Below are 24,653 nucleotides of genomic sequence, written 5' to 3'. Positions count from 1 at the left end.
CATGTGCAGATATGGTCATCTGCTTCTTTTGGGCATCTTCAGGGGTTATCTGTGAATATTTTTAGATGGGTATGTATTTTGGTATTTTTTATGCTTTCTGAATGCCTCCAGGTAGATGTGATTAGGAAATGGGCTTCCCTTTTCACTCTTCTTCCTGAGAAGTTTCAAGATACCACTGTTGGTCGTTTTGATGTAATTTAGGATTTAATTTTCGGCCTATTTCCTCTTTTGTCTGCTTGTCCCACTCCACAATCCCCGTTCAGGCCTTTTTTTCTAGTTGGAAATAGTCCTGGGCTGGTTGTGGCCGTTTGGTTTTAATTGGAAACTGTCTCTTTAAATTTCGAGGAGACCTTTGTGCATGCGTAGTAGAACCCTCTGAGGTTGTGGCTGGGGTGTCCACTAGCTCAGGCACCCCTGTAGTCACCAGAATGGAGGTGCACAGATAGCAAGGGACTAATGAACAGATACCAGAAGAAAAGAATGTCCACACCTTTATCTCAGCGGTTCTGCCAGGTGTATGTGGCCGCTCCGATCCTTTCCCCACGTGGTCTCACCCAAGATGGCATCTCCTGGAGCAGCCGAGTGTCCTGGCCTAGAAAGCAATAGATTTCTTGCTTCTGCCACAAATTCTGCCAACTGTGAGCCTTCCAACTTTCTAAGTATTCCTTTATATGTGGTTCAGATTTCTGGGACCATCCTCTGAGCCCGCTTGGTCGGGTATTCTGTGTTGTTGTTGGCGAAGTTCCTTTACTGCTCTTCCACCCGATCTGCCATCTTTTTGCTCCAAGTTGACTCGTGTAATTTTAATCCATTTACAGTCAGTGTAATTATGGATAGGTATGAATTTACTGCTATCATTTTGCTGTGTTTGTGTGCATATGATGTGATGATTTCTTTGGTCGATAAGTTTTTCTGTGCCGAGTTTTTTAAACAAATTTCTAATCATTTTCTTTTGTTGCTACTGTTTTAGTATTTACTGAAACTTTATGATTTTCTTCTTCTTTATTATGTTGAGACTCTTACTGTCTTTGAGGTTACCTGTAATGTGTTATTCTCTTCCCACGTTTAAAACAGTTCATTCTATCTTGATATCATCTTGACTTCTCCGTTTGGAAGTTCTGCAGCTATATCATTTATTCCCTTTTTTTGCTTTGTTAGTATCACAATTTATAACTTGACTTCTCTGGTTCCCTATTTTCAGTCTTGTAGATTTATTTTATTTTTGATACTTCTATATCTGCTTTGATTTCCAGACGATGTTCTCATGTGCCTTAATCTTCAGTTACTGTCTGTTGTTGTTGGTTCTCTGTTCAAAGGACTTCTTTTAGCATTTCTTATACGTTTGGCCTGATTTTTACAAATTCCCTTCATTTCTGAGTATCTGGGAATGTCCTAATTTCACCATTGCATTTGAGGGGCAGTATTGCTGGATACATAATTCTTGGTTGGCAGTTTTTTCTTTCGAGGTTTTATGGGATCATCTGTCTCCCCATTCATTGCCTTCTTGTCTGCATGATTTGTACCAAGGTTTGTGTTTTAGTTTTTCTTGAGCTGCTTTCAGGATTCTTTCTTTGTCTATGGTTTTGTAAAGTTTGATTATGATATACCTTTGCTGAATTTCTTGTGGAGTTTTTTAGATTTCGGGTTCATTGTTCTTCTTAAAATAAATTTTTTTCTTGTCTTTCCTGATATTAGGGAAGTTTTCTTTTAACAAATCTTAGCCAAATCTTGTTTGTTTGTTTGTCTCTTCCTATTATGGAATTCGGATTCCGGTCACACAAAAGTTTTTCCTCTTCATGGTGTCCCACATAGTTCCTATGCTTTCTTCTCCTTTTACTTTTTGTTTTTTTAATTCTTTTTTCTGATTGTTCTTCTAATAGATTACTATTAAGAGATTTGTCTTTTAGTTTGCTAATTCTATCTTCCATCGATTCAATTCTACTCTTTTGTTTTACCAATGTATTATCTATTCCTGAAGTTTTTGTACTACTTTTCTGTATTTCTGTTTGCTGTTTTTGCATGTTTACTAATGTTTTTTCATTTATTTTGTTGATTTGTTTTTTGTTGTTGTTGTTTTAATTCTTCTTGAGTGAAGTATATAAATGTAGTATACCTTTGCAACTCTAACTGCTATCAAGATACAAAATATTATCATAACCCTAGGAAGTTCTTCCTGCTCCTTTTGGGTCTGTCCTCACACTTACTCCACCCTCAGTTGGAACAATGATTCTCTGATGCTTATCACCAGAGGTTAGTTTTACCTGCTCCAGAACTTCATATAAATGGAATCATGTAGTAGTTATTCTTTGGTTCTGGGCTTCTTTCATTAAGATATGGATGGTTTCTGACCTTCATTCATGTTGTGTGTATCAACAGTCCATTACTTTTTCTCCTGTAATTTAATTATTGTTTCATTTACTACAGCATAAAAATTGCAAACATTACGGTAAATTCTGAAAGATAGCTTGTTTGTTTCTATAATACTTCCATATGTAAACTTTTCAAGGAATAGACTTGGATTGTATCTACAACAGTTCCTATCAGAGTGTGGGTACCGAGTTAGTGCTTAATATTTACTTATTGTCTTCAAATATTTTTCGTAGTTGAAATATTTTATATCCATTAAGTTTGCCCTTTTTCCTAAGAGCTGTACAGAAGTTTTATATTAAACTCTAAAACTAAATATTTAATTGTCCTTTTCCATAACTGAATGGAATTCTGCTATATGCGTATAAAACAGTTTGCCCTCTCACCTATTGAGACAGGCCTAGGCTTTTCCAATTTGGGGTTATGATGCAGCTACTGTGAACATTTTTGTACAAGTCCTTATATGCTTTACCTCTCTTTGGTAAATATGTGGATATGGAATTTCTAGGTCATAGGGAGAAATGTATGCTTAACTTTTTAAACAAACTCCCAGACATTGTTCCAAAGTTATTTTACTACTTTGCATTATTACTAAAAATATAAACGAATTCCAGTTGCCAAGATTTGGTATTGTCAGACTTATAAACTATAGCTGTCCTGGGGAGGTAGATAGTGCTATCTCATTGTGTTTTTAATTTACATTTCCTTAATGACTGGTGATATTGATCATTTTTTCATATGCTTATTGGCATTTGTCTATTTTCATCTGTGAAGTGTCTCTACAAATTTTGTTGCCATTATTTTAAATTGGTTTGTACTCCTTTTCATTCTTGGATTGTAAAATTATTTGAAAACCACAGTCCAATATTAACTCTTTGAGAGTATCACTTCTCTTCCTTCTCTTGTTTTTTCATTTGATTTTCATAGAACATGTTCTCTTCTTTAGACATGGTCTTAGCTATATAGTCACACTGTCCACCCACCCTGGATACAGTGAATAAAGTTCACAATCCCACTGCTATTGAGTCTTGGTGACACCTATGATCTATTACCACACAATTCTCAGTGTTCACATTTCAAGTTCTACTTGTTAGACAGCTGAGATTGGAAGTCTTATCCTTGAACTTTTACTCATATTCCTTCTCCAGTAGTTAACTAGACAGCTCTTCCAGGCATTTTTATCTCCATGACAAGCATGTATCCTTAAAATGTTCTGTTTTACAGCTTTCTCTATTAGATTATTACTCTCCTGATAACCAGACTGTCTTCAGTCCCCATAAGACTCTGCCCTTTGCCTTAGTGCACCTACTTTTAAAACACCTTAACCATGGTCCAGAAGGTCAGGTTCTGTCCTTAAGGATCAGCACTGGACTGTGAACCATAAGATCAGCAGTCCAACCCACCAGCTGCTCCTTGGAAACCCTACACAGGGTCACTGTGAGTTGGAACCAATTTGACACTTAACAACAACAATAATATAGCTAGCTGACTGCATTCCATCACCTCTCTTCCTTCCCAAAACTATGTCCTTCCACTTGTTTAGACAAAAATCATAGTAATGGTATAAATTGATTTGAAGTTTATTTAATATGATTTGCAAATCAAGCAACACTTCTGACTAGAATCAAAGTATTCCAGAGATGAGAGAACTTCCAAAGATCTTATCATCACTGACATGGAGATGAGGCCCAAACAGATCTTTTTTAGTAACAAATTACCCTAAACACAGGTTCCAGTTATGGGACACCTGGAGTTCCTGTTTCTGAAAAGTGACTACACGTAAGATAATTCTTCAAAAGAGCACAGAGCTCAAGGCAAAATAGTCTTCATTAATTAGCAACAATATTGGGAACCAAAACCGACTGGACAGCACTTACCAGCAACATTATTATTTGACTTAAAGGAGACTTTTAGTAAACTTGTCTGCTCAAGGCTCAAGTTTTAAAAGATCATCTCAGGGTAAAGGCCTGAGTGGGTCATCTTAACCTCCATGGGCCCCAGAAATCAGGATTCCAGGAAAATTAAAACTGTTTCTCACATTAAGCAAAGTAGTGAAAATACAACCATGCCATTCACTTAATTTTAGTACTCTGCACTATTAAGTCCTTAATTTGTCTTCTCTGAACATCAAAAGACTGTAGAAATTGATATATATATAGAGAGAGAGACAGAGAAAGAGAGAGAGAGGAGCCTTGTGTACAAAATTGTAAGACAGAGATGTTATGTGTGGAATGTTGTGCATAGGGAGAGAAGGTCCATAGTTTTAATCAGCTTCTCAAGTATATTCTCACCTAAAAGTGGATAATAACCATCACTTTGGAGACATATCCCAGGTTCTTCTGACTCTTTCACCCATGAGTCTCTCATAACTCAATTCAAGAGAGAGTTTATGGTAAATGAATGAGTCCCATGGGTGTAGCAGATTTGCACAGCTCAGTATGATGCCCCAGGAAGGCAGCTTCATCAGATAACAGCAAGGACGTGCATGAGGCTCTCTACAGGGAACTAAATAGCCCTGCCAGCCTCTTCCTTCTGGGGCAACATCTGGTTCTGTGGCATCTTTTAGTGTCTGCAGATTTTCTTCATTGTTCTCTGGAGCAGTAATCCCAGCATTCATCTGTCATTTGGTCATACTGCAGTGACTTGTGTGTTGCTGTGTGTTACACCAATATTTTATATACCACTAAGCTCACCCATGGTGGACAGGTTTCAGTGGGGCTTCCAGACTAAGAAGATGGAGAGATTGACCATTTCTGAATGGTTAGCCATTGAAAACCTTATGAATAGCTGCAAAAATTGTTATATATAATGTCAGGAGATGAGTCTCTCAGGTTGGAAGGCACTTAAAATATGATTGGGGAAGAGCTACCTCCTCAAATTCGAGTTGACCATAATGACGTGAATGGCATCATGCTTTGGGGACCTTCATTCACTGATGGAGCACAACTCAAAATAAGAAACAACTGCAAATACCCATTAATAATCATAACATGAAATGTATGAAGCATATATCTAAGAAATTAGAAGTCATATAAAATGAAATGGAATGCATAAAGTCAATATCCTAGGTATTAGAGAACTGAACTAGACTGGTATTGGATATTTTGAATTAGACAATCATATGGTGTACTATGCTGGGAACAACAAATTGAAAAGAAATGGTGCCTCATTCATCAAAAAACACATTTTAAGATCTATCTTGAAGGACAATGCTGGCTGTAACAGAATAATGTCCATACACCTACAAGGAAGACTAGTTATTACCACTATTATTCAAATTTCCACACCAACCACTAAAGTCAGTGATGATGAAATTAAGAATTCATCAACTTCTTCAGTCTAAAATTGATCAAACATGCAATCAAGATGCATTGATAATTACTGGAGAGTAGAATATGAAATTGGAAACAAGGAGGAAGGCTCAGTTGTTGGAATATATGACCTTGGTGTTAGAAATCATGCTGGAGATTGGCAATCTTATTTTGCAAGACCAATGGCTTATTCATTAAAAATACCTTTTTTAAACAGCATAAACCTTGCCAGATGAAATACACAAAAATAAAATTGAATACTTGTGTGTGAAGAGACAATGGAGAAGCTCAATATCATCAGCCAAAACAAGGCCAAGAGCAAACTGTGAAGGAGACCACTTGCTCAAATACAAGTCAACCTAAAGCTGAAGAAATTTAAAACAAGTCAACAAGAGACAAAACATGACTTTGAATATATTCCATCTGAGTTTAGAAACCATTTCAAGAACAGATTTGATTCATAAGATACTAATGACAGAAAACCAGAAGGGTTGTGGGATGACATCAAGATCTTCATCCATGAAGAAAACAAAAGGTTATTAAAAAGAGAGGAAAGAAAGAAAAGACAAAATGGATGTCAGAAGAGACTCTAAAAGTTGCTCTCAAGTGTTGTTATTTGTTGTTAAGTGCCATCAAGTCAGTTCTGACCTATAGCGACTCTGTATAGGGTTTCCGAGGAGCGGCTGGTGAGTTTGAACTGCTGGTCTTACAGTTCAAGCCAACTTTGTAGCACAATGTATTAATTCACATCACCACACCAGGACTCCGCTCTTGAGTGGTTATGTGCTATGGAATCGGTTCTGACACATAGTGACACTGTACTGGGTTTCTTGGGCTGTAAATCTTTATGAGAGCATAAGCTCAATAACTGGAAGAATATATATATATAATAACTGGAATAAATTATGAAGTAAAAGAGCTGAACAGAAAATATCAAAGGGCAGCTTGAGAAGATAAAGTTAAGTATTATGATGAAATGTGCAAAGACCTGGAGTTAGAAAACCAAAAGGGAAGAACATAGTTTACGTTTTTCAAGCTGAAAGAACTGAAGAAAAAAATCCAAGCCGTGGATTGAAATGTTAAAGAATTCTATGGGCAAATATTGATGGATGCAAAAAGCATCAAAAGAAGATGGGAAAAAATAGTCACTAAACCCAAAAGAATTGGTTGATGCGCAAACATTTCAAAAGGTAGCAAATGATCAAGAGCTCATAGTATTGAAGGAAGAAGCCTGAGCTGCACTGAAGACATTGGAGAAAAACAAGACTCCAGGAATTGAAAGAATACAAATTAAAATGTTTCAACAAACTTAGACATCTATGCCAAAAAATCTGCAAGGCAGTTACCTGACCAACTAAATGGAAGAGATCTATATTTGTTCTTATTCCAGAGATCATTGAATGATATTACTGACATTATCTGTAAATATAATTTTTTAAGATAACTAATTAATGGTTACAGCAATACATCAACAGGGAGCTGTCATTGCTGATGTCAGATGGATCTTGGCTGAAAACAGAGAATACAAGAAAGATGTTTACTTGTGCTTTATTGACTGCAAAGTCATTTGACTAAAAGTATCTTAACAAACTGTGGATGACATTGCCAAGTATGGGTATTCCAGACATTTCATTGTGATCATGAGGCACAATATACATAGACAAATAGGCAGTTGTTAGAATAGAACAAGGGGATACTGAATGGTTTTAAATCAGGAGAGGTGTGTGTTAGGGTTGTATCCTTTTACCATACTTATTCAGTTTGGAGGATTAGAGGAAGACTCATTAACTACCCGCAATATTCAGATGACACAACCTTGTTGGCTAGAAGTTAAGAGGACTTAAAACACTTATATTGATGAAGATCAAACACTTCAGTATGGGTTGTACCTCAATGTAAAGAAAACAAAAATGCATACTACTAGACCAATAAATAACATCATGATAAATGAAGAAAAGATTAAAGTTGTCAAACACTTCAGTTTGCTTGGATCCACAATCAGCATTCATGGAAACATCAGGCAAAAAATCAAATGACATATTATACTATGCAAGCTTGCTGCAAAAGACCTTTTTTCAGTCCTGGTATGGCACTGTGGAATAAAGTACTGAAGCTCAGGTCAGTTTGAACCACAAGGTCAACAGTTCAAACTCACCAGCCACTCCTTGGAAACCCTATTCAGGGTTTCTATGAGTTGGAATGGACTCTACAGCACTGAACAACAATAACAATAAAGAGCAAAGATGTCAGTTTGAGGACTAAAGTGTGCCTGACCAAAGCCATAGTATTTTCAGTTGCCTCATATGCATTTGAAAGTTGGACAATGAATGAGGAAGACTGTAGAAGAATTGATGCATTTGAATTGTAGTGTTGGAGAAGAATATTGAAAGTGCCCTGGTCTGCCAGAGGATCAAACAAATCTGTCTTAGAAATACAGCCAGAATGCTCCTTAGAAGAAAAGATGTCAAGAATTCTTTTCTCATTCTTTGGACATGTTCTCAGGAGGAATCAGTCCACGTAGAAGGACAGCATGCTTGGTAAGGTGGAGGGTTATAGGAGAAAAGGAAAATCCCTAAGGAGATGGACTGATACAGTGGCAGCAGCAATGGGCTCAAACATAGTAAAAATTGTGAGGATAGTACAAGACTGGTCAATGTTTCTTTCTGTTATTCATAGAGTTGCTGTGAGTTGGAACCAACTCAACAGCACCTAACAAGAGAGGGGTGATCTTGTTTCCTCTGCTGGAAGAATCTCAGCTTTGTTAGGTACCTTTTATGGCTCAGAGTTTTTTACCCTTTCTCTTTCTCCTTTGTATCACTTTCCTTCTCTCTGAAGCCCAATTCTCATCCTGTCAGCTTCTTAGGGTTCTTTCTTCCCCCAACCTTTCTTTTGTATGCTTGCTTGCATCCTATGTAGAAATCCAGTGTTCTAACTTATAAGTAAGAATATCAAGGACAATCTTCAACTTTTTCCTTCCTTAAAAAAAATTCACATGCATTTGTGTAGAACTAGTGGGTAGGGGTTCCTACTTCCAGCAAGAACACCAGCAAAGCACATGCAGCAGGACACTGTGTTCTTTGTTCCCACACCTTCTGACTCCCACCTGGTCAGAATTTCCCTTGGAAATTCTTGTCTTGGTCACCTATTTGCCAGCAACCTACAGACTCTGGAAGGCTTCCTGGAATTGCTTCTGTCTGTTTGCTTCACTACATTTTCTAGACTCAGGACTCTGCTGAGGAGTGGGTATTCACTCTGCCATCAGGTTAGGGTCAGCCAAACACAGAGCGCTCTTGACCAGGAGTATTTTAGTCACACACTCTCATGCACCTGTTTCCTTCCATGTGTCTGTGCTGGTTTCAGGTTCTCCAGCATGATAGTCCAAAACCCTCTGGAAGCCTCTTGTTAATTATTTAATAAAGTTTTCATCTGGGACACTGATGGCCCTCCTGACCTCAGAGAGTTCATGTAGCTTGCCATATTGCATAAGGTCTTCCTGGGAGGACAGAAAATCTCCACCTCTTTAAATGGCTCCTGTTGTAGCTATTTGGGCCATTGCTGTAGCACTGGATTGCTAACACAAAGGTCGGTGGTTCAAACCCACCATCTGGTCCCCAGATGCCCTATACAGGGTCACTAAGAGTCTGAACCAACTGGACGGCCCTTAACAACAACAGCAATGGCTCATGACGGACACAGTGGCAGCAACAATGGGCTCAAACATAACAGCGGTTGTGAGAATGGAGCAGGAGTGGACAGTGTTTTGTTTTGTTGTTCATAGGGTTGCTATGAGTCGGAGTTGACTCTACGGCACCTAACAATAACAACAATGACTGATGAGCCAAAAATGGAAGCTGGTGTCTGGTACCAGCTTCTGCTCCCACCTTGTCTGGCCTGTCTTGGAGTTGGCCCACTTAGAGTCCTGCCAGGGGATGAATGTGTTGGGACCTAAGCACATAGGAAAGCTTCTGGTAATTACTATTACGTTGTGATTTCATTTATTTGATCACGTTTTTGTTTACGGATACTTATTTTGTTTATTATTTATGTCCATTTGTTTTTAAACCAATGATTTGAATGTTTTTTAAATGTAGAATTTGTTTCCAGTTTTCTGTAACCAAAACTGTTATGTTCCTTTTAAATCCTACTTGCTCTTGTGGTTCAGAAGCCATGATGGGGAATGACTGGGAAGACTTTTTTTTTTTTTTTTTTCAATTTAAAACAGGTTTTATTTTATTTGAAACATTTTATTGTCCATTGAGTGGAGGTATACAGAGCAGGTTACTCGTTTTACAATCATCAAAGCATATAGTTCATCTCAATGATTGTAGGCCCCTCCATAAAACAAGTTTGAACTTTGTTAGGTAAACTATGTTAGGTAATATTAGGTAAATGTTGCTCTTTTTATATTGAATGGTGGTAGATCATTCCATGATAAGCATATGTTACTAGTGTTGCTGTCCCCATATATACCTTTCTTCAGCTTGGCTGAAAATTGAGCCACAAGACAGAGTTTAGTTCTAGACATGTAGGGTGGCTGAGGGCCATTGTCTCCAGTTCCTCCATTCTCTATTGGACCAGTCTTTTTTCTAATTTTTCGTTTTGTTCCACATTTCCTCCCACTCTACCCATCCTTTTCAGAGGCTGTGATCCCTTTCAGAGCAGTTGGTAGTGGTAGCTGGGTACCACCTAGTTCTTCTGGTCTCAGGGTCATGGAGACTGATGGTCATGTGGTCCATTCGTCCAGTGGAATAATTGATTATAAATTATAAGCATGGGAAGACATTTATTATCTCAAATATCAGCCAGACTCACACTCAGGACTTTACACTAGACTCCTGTGAGATGGCACATTTGATACTTCAGAGAGACAGAAACCAGTTTTGTATGTGACTGATTTTGTTGTTAGTTGCCATGGAATTGGCTCTGACTCATAGCAACTTTATGTATAACAGAACAAAATGTTGCCCAGTCCTATGCCATCTTTATGATATTGGTATTTTTTAATTTATTGGTGTAGCCACTGTGGGTTTTGAGTATCTTTCAACCTAGGAGACTCATCTTCCAGCACTATTCTGAACAATATACAACAGTTGTAATCCATAGGACTTTCATTAGCTAATTTTGGTCTTTCTTCCCTGATGGTTTTAGTCTGGGAGCACTGCTGAAACTTGTCCAGCATGGGTGACCCATCTAAAATACTGGTGGCATTGTTGTTGTTGTTGTTTAGTGCCGTCGAGTCAATTCTGACGCATAGCGACCCTGAATAGGGTTTCCAAGGAGCAGCTGGTGAGCTTGAACCACCGACCTCGCAGTTCAGATGGCTTTGCAATCTGGTACATTAACCCACAGCACCACACCAGGACTCCCACTGGTGGCATAGTTGCCACCATTATAGCAACATGTAAACCACCACAGAACAACAAATTGACAGATAATACCTTAAAACCTAAACAACAACAACAAAAAAATCCATTGCCATGGACTTGATTTCAACTCATGGTGACTGCAGGCTAGTCAGAGTAGAACTGCACTGCATGGTGTTTTCAGGGACTGTAATCTTAATGGTGTGGTGCTGTGAGTTCATGTGCTGGACTGCAAAGTCAGTTTCAACCTCAAGGTTGGCAGTTCAAGTTCATCACAACAATCTTACAAAAGTAGATTGATGTTGTTGTTGTTAGTGCCACCGAGTCGGTTCCAACGCATAGCAACCCTGTATTGAGTTTCCAAGGAGTTACTGGTAAGCTTGAACTGCCGACCTCGTGGTTCAAATCGACTTTGCTGTCCAGTACACTAACCCACAGCAGGATGATGGGTAGATTTAAACTGGTAAGCCTTTGGCTAATACCATTTCCACTGGCCTGGAACCTGGCATTGCCTTATGTAGTTAGTTGCCATAGGGCCAGTTCCAACTCACAGTGACCCATATGTGCATAATAGAATCACCTCACAGGTTTTCAAGGCTGTGATCTTTTGGAAGCAGATTGCCAAGCCTTCTTCCCATGTTCCCCTGGGTGGGTTTGGGCTGCAAGCCGTTTAGTTAGTAGTCCAGCACTTATCCATGTACATCATCCAGGGATTCCTTACACTACCTTTGCCACCACCACCTAGTGTCATTGAATTGATTCTAACTGATAGTGACCCTGCTGGACAGAGTAGAACTGCTCCTTAGGATTTCTAAGACTTTTAACTGTTTACAGAGGCAGACAGCCTTATCTTTCTCCTGTGGAGTGGTTTGTGAGTTTGAAGCACTGACCTTGCAGTTTAGCACCCCAAACAGCTCAAAGATTAACCCACTGCACCACCAGGGCTCCTTTACATTCCTTGTTGTTGTTGTTGTTGTTAAGTGCCGTGGAGTCCATTTTGACCCATAGCAACCCTGTACAGGGTTTCCAAGGAGCAACTGGTGAGCTTGAAGCACCAACCTTGCAGTTCAAATGACTTTGACATCTGACTCATTAGCCCACAGTGCCAAGACTCCCCAAAATAGGTTCTATAATCTAATGTTTTATTCATTCCTCAAAGAATGTTTATGGAGGGCCTATTATTCATTGTTGTTGTTAAGTACCATAGAGCCGGTTTCAACTCATAGCAACCCTGTATTAGGTTTCTGTGGAACAGTTGATGGGTTTGACCTACCGACCTTGCCATAGGCAGGCCAATGCTTATCCTACAGTGCCATACCAAGGCCCATTATTTATTGAGGACCTATTAAGCAGTGCCAGGCACTGTTTTATCACAAAAGAGACCTAGTCCTGTTCCCATGGAACTTCTCTTCTACAGAAATTTAGGGAGATTGCTGCTTTAATGAAATTACTTTTATCCAGTAGAAACCTCTGTGGAATATAACATGGATGAAGTAGTCCAGAGCTAGGAATTTGAGTAATGAGATCTGGATGGATAATAACTCACGTGTTTTGTGTTCCAGGGCCAGCACGCAAGATTCAAGAAGTACGTAGGGCACAGTGCACATGTGACCAACGTGAGATGGCTGCACAATGACTCGGTGCTGCTCACAGTCGGTGGCGCCGACACAGCCCTGATGATCTGGACAAGGGAGTTTGTGGGGACTCAGGAGAGCAAGCTGGTGGACAGTGAGGAGTCCGACACAGATGCAGAAGAAGATGGAGGTGAGCCCCTCCTGCCACACACTTCCCTTGCCACCCACAACCTCTTCAACACCCTTCCTGTGCTGCTACTGCAAACCAGCCCTACTCTCCAATCTCTCTCTGTTGTTTGAGGCTACGACAGTGATGTTGCTAGAGAAAAGGCCATCGATTACACTACCAAGATCTATGCCGTGAGCATCAGGGAGATGGAGGGCACAAAACCACACCAGCAACTGAAAGAAGTTTCAGTGGAAGAAAGGTATGGGGTTGCAAGGTTTGTTGGCATTTGTTATACCTGAAGACAAGAAACTTATTTAAAGCAGAGTGCATTTTCTTTGCCTTCAAATGTGCTCTTTGAGTAAGTCTATATACATACAGAGTCTTGACCTGCACACAGGCTCAAGCTGGATAAGACTGTCCACTGCCCTCAGTATACATCAATGGTGAGTCATACCTTGTAGATGTTGGTTATGCACTATGACTTCAGTAGACGTGGGATTCAGTTAAACGTGACTTTGCTTTACCTGGCGAGGATGTCAGGATAGCCCAAAAGCCATTCTGAATGTGATGGCTGAGAGGGAAGCTTGCTGGTTAGAGAGGTAGGACTTCGGTGGTGGTGCAGGAGTATGTGTGGGGTTATGAAAAAACAAACTTCCTCTCTTTTTCCAGTTTCCTAAGACACCTGTCTGTGGACCTAAGGCACCTGACTGTTACTTAGTGTACCTTCTCTTACTATGCCTTTAATCTCCCTCAAGTTGTTCCAGTGGGGTTGGCGATGCCAGGTGTAATCAATTTGATTGTGTTGCCTTGGATACTATTTTTAAAGAGTTTTCAGGTATTCTTTTAGATCTTTTTGATAAACTATAAGTATTAGTAAGATATATTGTCAAGCATTTTTGTATTTCTTTTTAAAATCTCATAATTGTCATAATTACTTAATTTATCACATTCATACTATGGGAGGACAAATATTGGATAACAACTCTTAAATCTAAAGAGAATTTTGTGAATCTCAAATGTTTAAGAAATTCTCTATGGATTCTCACATTGAGATGAGCTCACTGTTCACAAGTGCATAGGTCCCACACTGTGTAGTTTCTCAGACTGCAAGATTTTTTTCCCATTTGATGTGGTGTTCTGCTTAATAGTCTGATCTTTCACCTCTTACTATTAGGTTGGAATTTAGGTTAAAAGAACTAAAGTGTCATCTCCTCCTCCATCGATTTAGTGCCAGACATTAAAACAAGCTTGATAGCATGGTAGTGGGCAACTACTCAGAGGAAAGCATCTAACACATAGGACTCCCAAAACCCCCTTACGTCTTTGTTACAATGAAGGCTCAGTGTTCTCGTTCCATGAAGAAAAAGAATCTGAGAGATTTATCTGCATTGGTTTGTGAAGTCTAATTTTATTTTTCATACAATATGTTTTTTTAATGGCCATAGGAGAAAATAATTTAAATGAATCTAGTTCTAGAATTTTGGAAAAACAACCCATAAGTAAATAAGTACACGAATTGGCCTCTCACTTAAGTAATCCACTCCAAAAAACCCATTTGGCTTAATTAGACATTCTTTTGAGAAAAGATTGCACAACCTTTCCAATTTCACATAACATTTTGAAATGGGTTCACTTGGCTCCTCTACTCTCCCTCCTCCTGCCCCTTCTGAAATTGGGCAAGTATGAGATGTTTACAGATTTGCCCAAAGAGAAACCCAGGCAAGAAGAGGTATAGATGAGTCATTCTTATTTTATTTAGAAGACAAGAATGAGCAATTTGACTAGGTTGATTGTATCTTAAAGGCTGGTTTGGATCTTAGCATAATACACCACTGGACTGTAGAAGTCACTCAGAAAGAGCTTTAGGAGAAAAGCCAAGTCAACTCATTTTATTTTGAAGCTACCTCATTTTCTCAATCATACTAGATTGGAGACTTGTCATAGATGAACACATACAGGCTTGGCTATTCTTTTCCTTACAAAAAAGATATATCCTAATATTATGAGATATACTTGGATACCTGTTGTTGGCAAGTGGATTCCAAATCATAACAACTTAGGCTGTAATCTTTACAGACACAGACTGCCCTATCTTTCTCTCTGGGAGCAGCTGGTAGGTTCAAATTGCTAACCTTTAGCAGCCAATCACGTAAGCACTGCCCCAACGAGGACTCTTTCTTATGAGATGTTGTTAGTTGTTAAGTGCTGTCTAGTCAGTTATAACTCATAATGATCCTGTAAGAGGGTTTTCTAGGAGCAGCTGGTGGGTTTGAACCGCCAACCTTATGGTTAGCAGTCTAGTGCTTATCCCTACAGGGCTACAACAGGACCCTTTATGAGATGTGTTGTTGTTGTTAAGTGCCGTCAAGTCCATTCCAACTCATAGCAACCCCGTGCAGGGCTTCCAAGGAGTGGCTGGTGGGTCTGAACCGCCAACCTCATGGTTAGCAGTCAAATACTTATCCTACAATACCACACTAGAACGCCAATCTGAGGCCATAAGATATGTTGCTGTTGTTATGGTTAAGTACCTTTGAGTAGGTTCTGACCCACCACCACTTGTATTTCCGAGGAGTGGCTGGTGACCTTGAACCACCGACCTTGCAGTCCAGTGCATTAACCCACAGTACCACATAGGGATAGGCATTTCAATATTTAAGAGCATTTTTTTAAAAACAATGTATAACAGATTGTTGTTGTGAAGTGCTGACAAGTCGATCCGACCCATAGCAACCCTGTATAGGGTTTCCAAGGAGCAGTTGGTGAGCTTGAACCACCAACTTTGCAGTTCAAATGGCTTTGCAGTCTGGCGCATTAACCCGCAGTGCCACAGCAGGACTCCAACGTATAACAGGGTTATACTTATAACAGCGTGTACTTAAGGACATGGGTAGTTGAAAAAGCGGTGTTAAGATAAATGCAGGGTTTTGCAGATTAATGAAGCCTGTTCTGTGAAGACTTCCTTGATAACTCAAGAAGCCTTGACAGCATCAGTTCCCAGAGGAGCAGTAAGCAGAGAGCAGCGTGCCAGCCGCACAGCATGCTGGGAGCAGAACAGCCCACACCAGGAAGGGGTGACTAGCCAGGAAGGATCTGGCATAGCAGCTCCAGGGATACAGATCATAATCAGACCAGGAACAAGCAGTCTCAGGCAGTCCTTGTCAGTCATTTTGGGGACGCCTGAACTTCAGAGACGTTGGCAGCCTCTAAACTGTAGTGGAGAGGGGGACATCAGGCAAGTCAGGGAATTCGGAGATGGGTGAGAAAGCAGGATAAAGATGGAAAGTGGAGTAAGAGCAGCCCCTAGCACAGGCAAGACTCATGACAGTAAGTCAGGCAGCTATGCCCTAGTCTTCAACTGGGTACAAACAGGTTCTAAGAACTCTGGTGTCCTGGGAATGAGACAGAGAAATGTCACTTCTCTTCTCTTCCCTTTCCTTAATTGTTCCCTCCTCTTCAGACCTGCAGATACCTGCAAATACCTGCTTGTGCCTTTTTCGAACATCTAGGTCAGGTGATGTACCAATAATGTACCAATAGATCCTCAGGGATCACAAGAGAAGTGAGTTTGAAAAACCATAGGGAGGGACCTGTTTTTCCTCTTACCAGTGTTTCAGGCAGCCCTACGTCAGGTTGAAATCCCTTTCTGCCTTCTGAAAGCAGATAGAAACTGTGAGATGAGCACAGCATCTGTCAAAGCGAGAAAAACGCCCTAAAGGCAGCTGAACATTATGCATCAGTCATTTGTGAAGCAATTGAATTTCTAATTTGTAAAATAGTCATGGATTGCTTCTAATTAGACTCAAATTATTTCATTTTAAAAGAACTTTGAGACATTGAATCATGCTTCTTTGTGCAATTTCTAATACATTGTGAGTTCTTATTCTTCAGAAGTTGTATGATCATCAGTTCCAATCTTTTGAAAAGAGATCATATAGATAAAAGAATATTTATAATTGCTCTCAAAGGAATCCTGGATTTTGTTTACCAAATAAGTCATTACCCAGGTTGCCCCTTGGGTAATTCTGCTGAGGGGCTGAAGAAAGGCATGGAATCTTTTTAGATTTTGGAAAACATGCTTTAAGACCTCACCTGGACACTCAGGGCTGCCCCTCTCCAGTGCTTCTCCTTCATCCCCAGCTGCTCTGGTGTAGAACATCCCTTCTACACCTCCCCTCCCCTTTAAAGTCCTTAATTCCAACCTGTGATGTCCTCTTGCATGAAACCTTTGCACTCATTTCCTACTTTACCATATTTTCTCATAATGTAACCTCTGTTTTGTCCATCTACAAATGTAAAATTATTGGTTAATAGATATTTAAAATGTTAAGAAGTTCCTTTTGAGAAAAGAAAAACAGGAAAAGGGAAGCACATTTTTTCAAAACAATTCAAGGTATAAAACGCTTAAAAGGGATGGTCCCAAAACCCTATGTTGTGACCTTGATTATAAACATAATGCCTCTCCTGAACGGTAACAAAATCCCTAAAATTTTATCACTACCAAATTGCTAAAGTTGTCTATAAAATTAAGGAATTTCTTTCACCACAGTACCAATAGCGAATCTAGTTTATATATTGTTTCTTCATCTGTAAGGTTGTTGTTGGGTTCCATCAAGTCAGTTCTGACTCGTTAGTGGCCCTATGCATAACAGAATGAAACACACCTGGGCCATCTTCACAATTGTTATATTCGAGCCCATTGATGCTGCAACCTTGTTAATCCATATTGTTTGCGTCTTCCTCTTTTAAACTGACCTTCTACTTCTCCAAGCATGATGTTCTTTGTCAGACACTGGTCAGTCCTTCCTGATATTATGCCCAAAAGTATGAGAGACAAAGTCTCGCCATGCTGAGAGCTATGAAGCATTCTGTCTGTTCACCCAAGGCAGATTTGTTTGTTCTTCGGACAGTGTATGGTGCTTTCAGTATTCATTTATATAAAGTAGTACTTTCCATTTCAAAGGAGTCACCTAACCCAAACTGACATGAGCAAAATGAAATTTATTGGCTCACACACATATGGAAATCCAGGGTTAGGGTAACTTCACATGCTATGGGAAACATGATATTGCCCCCTTTACCCTAATTTCTCTCTCCTTATCTCAATTCTGCTTCCTCTGGGTTACTGCAGTCTCACATAACAAGATGGCCTTTGTACCTCTAGATTTTACCATCTCTACTGTTCAAAACAAGCAGGAAAGAATGCTCTCTGGTTTGTAAGTCCCCACAAAACTCTTATATTGTACTAGAGGCCACCCCAGGACCAATCTATGGTCCACGAAATAGTAACTTCTAATTGACTGTAATTAAGTAAATAAGACAACTACTAAATCAGTTGGCATATTATTCAACAGCCATAAATTCTATCTTACATAAAATTTCATAAAATTGGTAGACAGTGCAAGGAATAACCTAAGTGTTTCAAGTTTGGCCTGAACTCTCTGTGCTAGCTATGACCCTAGAAGGCAAAAGAGACTATCTTGAAAGGAGGTAATTGAGGCGATCTTAATGAAAGGACTGTTACCAAAGATGTGGGCAGGGTTAAGAGCTAGTGATTGGGCACCCAGGGGACAGCAACAGATGGGAGCCATTACCATCCTTAACTGTAAAGGGAAAGGGGAGGAAGCTGTCACTAGACATAGAGAATATAGCCGGCCGAGAAGGACGTTTGCTGAGGTAGAGGGTTGAAGGTAGCCAATATGAGTTCCAGAAAGGAGCTATCCGGTAATAAACACCCCAACCACCTTCCTTTCACCTTCTGATCTTCTATAGGTGCCTCTGTTGAGCCAGTCCAAAGGTAAAAAACAAGAGAGCCCACATTCCATGGAGGTCAGCCTCCCAGAGTACAGAGCAGACTGGAGGAGAATGGAAAGCAAATCTGGAGAAACACACGAAAAATATCCAGATCATTCTCCTTTAGTTTCTGTTGTTTTGTTTTGTTTTTCCTAATGGAAACTGATATCATTATCACAGATGAGCACCTCAGACCATTTTAATGTTGAACAGCAACTTCTATCATTTGTAAATGCCTTTGAATAATATGGATATCTATTACCCAGTATCGATTGCATCTGTATGATTTTTAAAAAATCCTACAACCAAATCAATGTCAAAAATCATTAAAGATGTTTGAAACTTTTCCCCATTTAAGTGGGACAATTCTGGTGGGTCATAGATTCCACAGTGCTGTCTGGAGTACTACAAGAACACACTCATAAAAGACAGTACATTTAGGATTGTAATTTTTTTCTCATTGCAATTTTATACTTGCATTATATCTTGATATCTCAAATATTTAAAAAACATAGTTATCTAAGCATATTTGGCCCATCTTTAGAGGTTTTTATTTTTACAATAAACCACAAAAACCCCACAAAACCTTAAAAAGTTACAACTATAGAAATTTCAATATCCAAATTTTGTGTTTAACCATATCAATTTAAGATGCAACCCCAATATTGTGCTGTGGTACAATAACCACAGAGGTGAGTCACAAAGGCATTTCTTCTTGTCAATTTTTAGATAAGGGCACAATAATATCCCCAAGTGTGAGATATGGTTTTATTAAAACCCAAATTTTAATAAATTTGGCCAGGAATTAGTCTGCCTCCTTATACCTGGTGAGACCAGGTTCAGTCTTTTTAATTTTTTTAATGTCCAGTTTGAACAGCAAGGTTAGTGGTTCAAACTTACCAGCTGCTCCTTGGAAACCGTTTACAGGGACACCATGAGTCAGAACCTACTCAACAGCACAAACAACAACTGTTTAATACAGATGTGTGCATCTCCTTGCCTCCTACCCTAACTCTTTTGATTGACCATCTGCATTGTTATTGTTGTGTACTGTTAATTTAGTTCCAACTCATAGCAACCCTGTATAGGGTTTCTAAGGAGTAGCTGGTGGGTTTGAGCCACCTACCTTGCAGTTAGCAATGCAGTCCTTATCCTACAGTGCCACACCAGGACTCCCAACCATTTGCATGGTGGTTGTGTGCCATCGAGTTGGTTCATACTCATAGAGACCTTGTATAGGGTTTCCAAGGCTGTAACTGTTTATGGGAGCAGAAAGCCTCATCATTCTCCTGAAGAGTGACTGGTAGATTCGAACTACTGACCTTGTGGTTAGTAGCCCCACTCATAATCCACTAAGCTACCAGGGCTCCTTAACCATCTGCATTGTTATTGTTGTTGTTAAGTACTGTCGAGTTGATTCCGACCGATAGCGACCCTCTATAGGGTTTCCAAGGAGCACCTGGTGAGCTTGAACCGCTGACCTTGCAGTTCAAATGACTTTGCAGTGTGATGCATTAGCCCACAGGGCCACACCAGGACTCCAAACATCTGATGATAATGGTGGTTATGTACCGTGAAGTCGGTTCCAACTCATAGTGACCCTGTACAGGGTTTCCAAGGCTGTAAATCTTCACAGGAGCAGAAAGTTTCATCTTTCTCCCATGGAACAGCTGGTAGTTTTTAACTGCTGACTTTGAGGTTAGCAGCCCGATTCATAAGCACTAAGCAACCAGAGCTCCTTAGAATAATAGTAGAGGATTTTTGTTTTTGTTTTTGTTTTATGTATTCAGTTGAAACCTGTATTGAGACAGAAACCTAACTATAATGACAAGAAGCAAAATAAGTACAGCTTGAACTATTTTGTAGACATTGCCACATAAATATTTGCTTGTCTTTATTTTTGTAAATACATTTTCTAAATGCTGACCTCACAGATCACTTTCTCAAAGCTCCTGAACCTTAGTCGATTGTTTTTCATTAACTATTGAAGCTTACAGGTTTTTTGGCTTTAACTATAATTTCTACCTAGGAATGAATATAGGGATTTAAAATAGGACTTAACACTTATTTTCTACACTATTTTTTTGTAACATTATAATTCTACAACCTTTTACTAAAGGAGAGATTCAATCTTGTCCTCCCACCACACCTCATAAATTGTATAATTTATAGCCATAAATCAAAATTCTGACTTGTCCCAAAGCATATTTTTCCTTCTTCAGAAAGGTCTTGCTTGGGCTGGCTGCCACACCCTCCCACTGCTCTCAAGCCAGGAAGGTCGTCTTTCCCTAAAAAACTGAAGTAACAAAAGTTCATTTTTTCACTCAAATTATACTGTGTTAGTCTAAGTTTGGTAGCATTTACTTATGGATAACTGTAGACATTTTGAAATTTATAGTTCTAGTTGCTGGTTTCTTAGATACGAGGGAGCTTCAAAAAGTTTGTGGGAGCAGTTCCATTATCTTCTAATGGCATTTGTCTACAAACTTTTTGCAGCCACTTTGTATGCACTCACTCCTCATTGGTTAAGGTTCAAAGACCAGGCCACTGTGTGAAAGCCAGCATTATGTGAAACTTCAGTGACCAAATGCTCCTCAGGCTCCAGGCATCATTTTGGAGGTGAGCTCATGGGGCAGCACCCTTTCCTGAAGCTTACTAGAACGTCCAAACTTTGGGTGGACATATAGGCTTGTACCATTTCAAACCACAGCCAGAGTTGATTGGGTCAGGGTTTGAAGCCAGAAGGGGGCGCACCCTACCCTAACCCACCCACCCAGAGCTGTTGCTTACTGACCCCAACGCCCTCAAGTGTGCAAACAGTAGATCTTGGGGTCTAAGGCAAAGTGACCACTGCAAAGTGACCACTGCATGTCCTATCTATCTGTACCCTTCCCACAGACTAATAGCTACCCCTTCAGGATCCAATAACGCTATGGCCCCAGTGTTGACCTCTTAACTTTATTCTCATCCAAGACTGGGAGGAGAGATGAGATAGGAGGGACCAAGGACTTGGGGCTCAGTAGGGCTGTGTTCTCTCACTCAGAAAGCACAGGTCTTTCCCTAGATTTAAGGGGATTTGGGAGTCATGGTATGGCATTGCAAGGTGAGTGTGAACTGCACGGTCAGCGACTCAAACCACCAGAATGCTCCTTAGAAACCCAACTGTTGTTGTTAAGTGCTGTTGAGTCAGGACCAGTCACAGGACAAGGATAATCATGTTTGGTAAGGTGGAGGGCCAGAGAAAAAGAGGAAGACCCCAACGAGATGGATTGACCAAATGACCTCATCGATGGACTCAAGCGTGGCAACAGTAGTGAGGTTGGCCCAGGATCGGGCGGGCAGTGTTTCATTCTGCTGTGCATAAAGTCGCTATGGGTTGGTACCGACTCGATGGCACCTAACAACAACAGAGATGGTTGCATAAGGCAGGAGATCACAGCAGTCTCTCAGGTAGTGTTAGGGCTTCTCACGTCACCTACAACGCCAGGAGACATACTGCCATGATTATCAGGATGTTTTTCCAGGTTCAGGAGACATCCCGTACAATTTTACTTAGATTATATTTTATACGTTTCGAAACTACCAGCTGCTCCGCAGGAGAAAGATGAGGCTTTCTGCTCCTGTAAAGATTTACAGCCTCGGAAACGCTGTGCAGGGTCGTTATGGGTCGGAACCGACTCCACGGCACTTAACAAAAACAACAACCTTCCATAATCCCCAACTATACACACCCAAGTATTTGGGGGAGTGTAACTACATACATACCTATCCAAAAAGTATACAAAAGTAGTACAAAACAATTTTTACACATGTCAGCATATTTACCACGAAATTAGGGAAAGTGAATTCCTGAATATGGGTTTGCCAAAACATGCTCCAGCAGACCCAAGTTTCAAGCTAGCTGAGGTTCTTTCCAGCATAGTGGGATGGATTACTTGGCTACCCCTCTGGCTGTCTGTGCCCTGATCTCTAAAAAGATCTTTGTCCTTGCTCTGTCTTGTTGAATCTGAGATTAGGATTGTGGAGGATAATATTTTGGGGGGGCTTCAGTTTAGTATACAACACCTATAGGTCAGCAATTCAAACCCAGCTGCTATTCCTCTGAAACTCTATACACGGCTGCTATGCATCAGAACAAGCTCAACAGCACTTAACAACATTAGTTGGAGGGGAAGCATGTTGGCTGTATAGGATAAGCACTGGACTGTGAACTGTAAGGTCAGCAGTTCGAACCCATCAGTCACTCTGTAGAAGCAAGATGAGTTTTTCTGCTCTCACAGAGATTTCTAACCTTAAAAATCCTATGCAGGGTCACTAGACGTTGAAACGGACTTGATGACAGTTAACAGTTGGTTGGAGATCTGAGAATTGCCCTAAGAGTTGAGTGATCACAATTCATTGTTGTTTGTCAACCTTGGAATTTCTAGTAAAGCCCAAACCAACTTGGACGTAAACTCTTTAAAGTAACTTAACCTGGAACTTTCTGTTGGTTAGCAATTGGTACCCCTAGCCATACTTCTAACCCTCAGGATATGGTCGCCATGTGACATTTGCCTTTAGGCCATTACAAACAATGCCCTAAAATGGAAAGGTCCTTGCCACAGGCTGCATTTCAGTAGCATTTAGCAAAATAGATCCCTTATGTCTGGCAGGGTGTCAGTGACAGGGGGTGTTTAGGTGTCTCAGTTATTCAAGAGGCAGTTATTCAAACAGAACAAGAGAACACTGAGTTTTTTTAAATCAAAAAAGGTATACACCAGGGTTGTAGTCTTTCACCATACTTACTCAGTCTCTATGCTGAGCACATAATCCAAGAAGCTGGATTATATGAAAAGAATGTGGCATCAGGAGTGGAGGAACACTCATTAACAACCTGCAACATGCAATGATGCAACCTTGTCTGCTGAAAGCAAAGAGGACTTACTGATGAAGACCAAAGACCACAGCCTTCAGTATGTGTTGCATCTCAATGTAAAGGAAACAAATATCCTCACCACTGGATCGCTAAACAATATCCATATAAATGGAGAAAAGATTGAAGTTGTCAAAGATTTCATTTTGCTCGGATCAACCATCAACACTCACAAAAACAGCATTAAGAAATCAAACGATGTATATATATTACATATACTAGGCAAATCTGCTGCACAGGAACTTTTTAAAGTGTTGAAGAGCAAAGACATCATTTTGAGGACTAAGCTGCACCTTACCCAAGCCATGGTATTTTCAATAACCTCATATGTATGTGAAAGTTTGACAGTGAATAAGGAAGACCATGGAAGAATTGATGCATTTGAGTTATGGTGTTGGAGGGGAATAATAAAAGTACCATGGACTGCCAAAAAGAACAAACAAATCTGTGTTGGAAGGAGTACAGCCAGTGTGCTCCTTGGAAGCCAAGATGGCTTTGCCTCTCATACTTCAGACATAGTATCAGGAGGGACCAGTCCCTGGAAAAGGACATCATGCTTGGTAAAGTAGAAGGTCAGAGAAAAAGAAGAAAACCCCCAACAAGATGAATTGGCACAGTGGCAGCAGCAGTGGGCTCAAGCATAGCAATGATTGTGAGGTTGGCCCAGGATCAGGCAGTATTTCATTCTGTTGTGCATAGGGTTGCTATGAGCCGTTTCTGACTCAATGGCACCTAATAACAATAACTTGTCTCAGTCAGAATCAGTCAAAATGCTGTGCAGCTGGCACAATACTCTCTGCTTACAGCTCCTCTCGGTTTCTGAGGAGCAGCAGCTGAGTTTGAGCCACAGACCTTGTGGCTAGCAGCCCAATGCGCACACCAGGTTTCGATCTATCTCACTATATAGATAAACATGTTCATATACATATATACATGGAGTCCTGGTGTGGCGCTGTGGGCTAATGGGTCAGACTGCAAAGTCTTTTAAACTGCAAGGTCGGTGGTTCAAGCTCCCCAGCTGCTCCTTGGAAACCCTATACAGGGTTGCTATGGGTTGGAATCACCTTGACGGCACTTAACAAAATATCTGTATATCTATCTACCTATCTATCTATCTATCTATCTATCTATCTATCTATCTATCTATCTATCTATCTATCTATC

At 40.1% G+C, this 24,653-nt stretch overlaps 1 protein-coding gene across 1 annotated transcript in view; it reads left to right on the top strand.

Annotated features, from left to right (window-relative positions):
- Positions 1–24,653, top strand: part of EML6 (echinoderm microtubule associated protein like 6) — a 443,186-nt gene that overhangs the window by 372,602 nt on the left and 45,931 nt on the right. The window contains exons 26-27 of the mRNA XM_006873534.1: positions 12,604–12,805; positions 12,917–13,043. Coding sequence (XP_006873596.1) covers positions 12,604–12,805; positions 12,917–13,043 — 329 coding nt within the window. The remainder of the gene's footprint in view (positions 1–12,603; positions 12,806–12,916; positions 13,044–24,653) is intronic.

Source organism: Chrysochloris asiatica, unplaced genomic scaffold (assembly GCF_000296735.1).
Source record: "Chrysochloris asiatica unplaced genomic scaffold, ChrAsi1.0 scaffold00245, whole genome shotgun sequence".
NCBI lineage: Eukaryota > Metazoa > Chordata > Mammalia > Afrosoricida > Chrysochloridae > Chrysochloris > Chrysochloris asiatica.
This window is presented reverse-complemented; position numbering and strand designations above follow the sequence as displayed.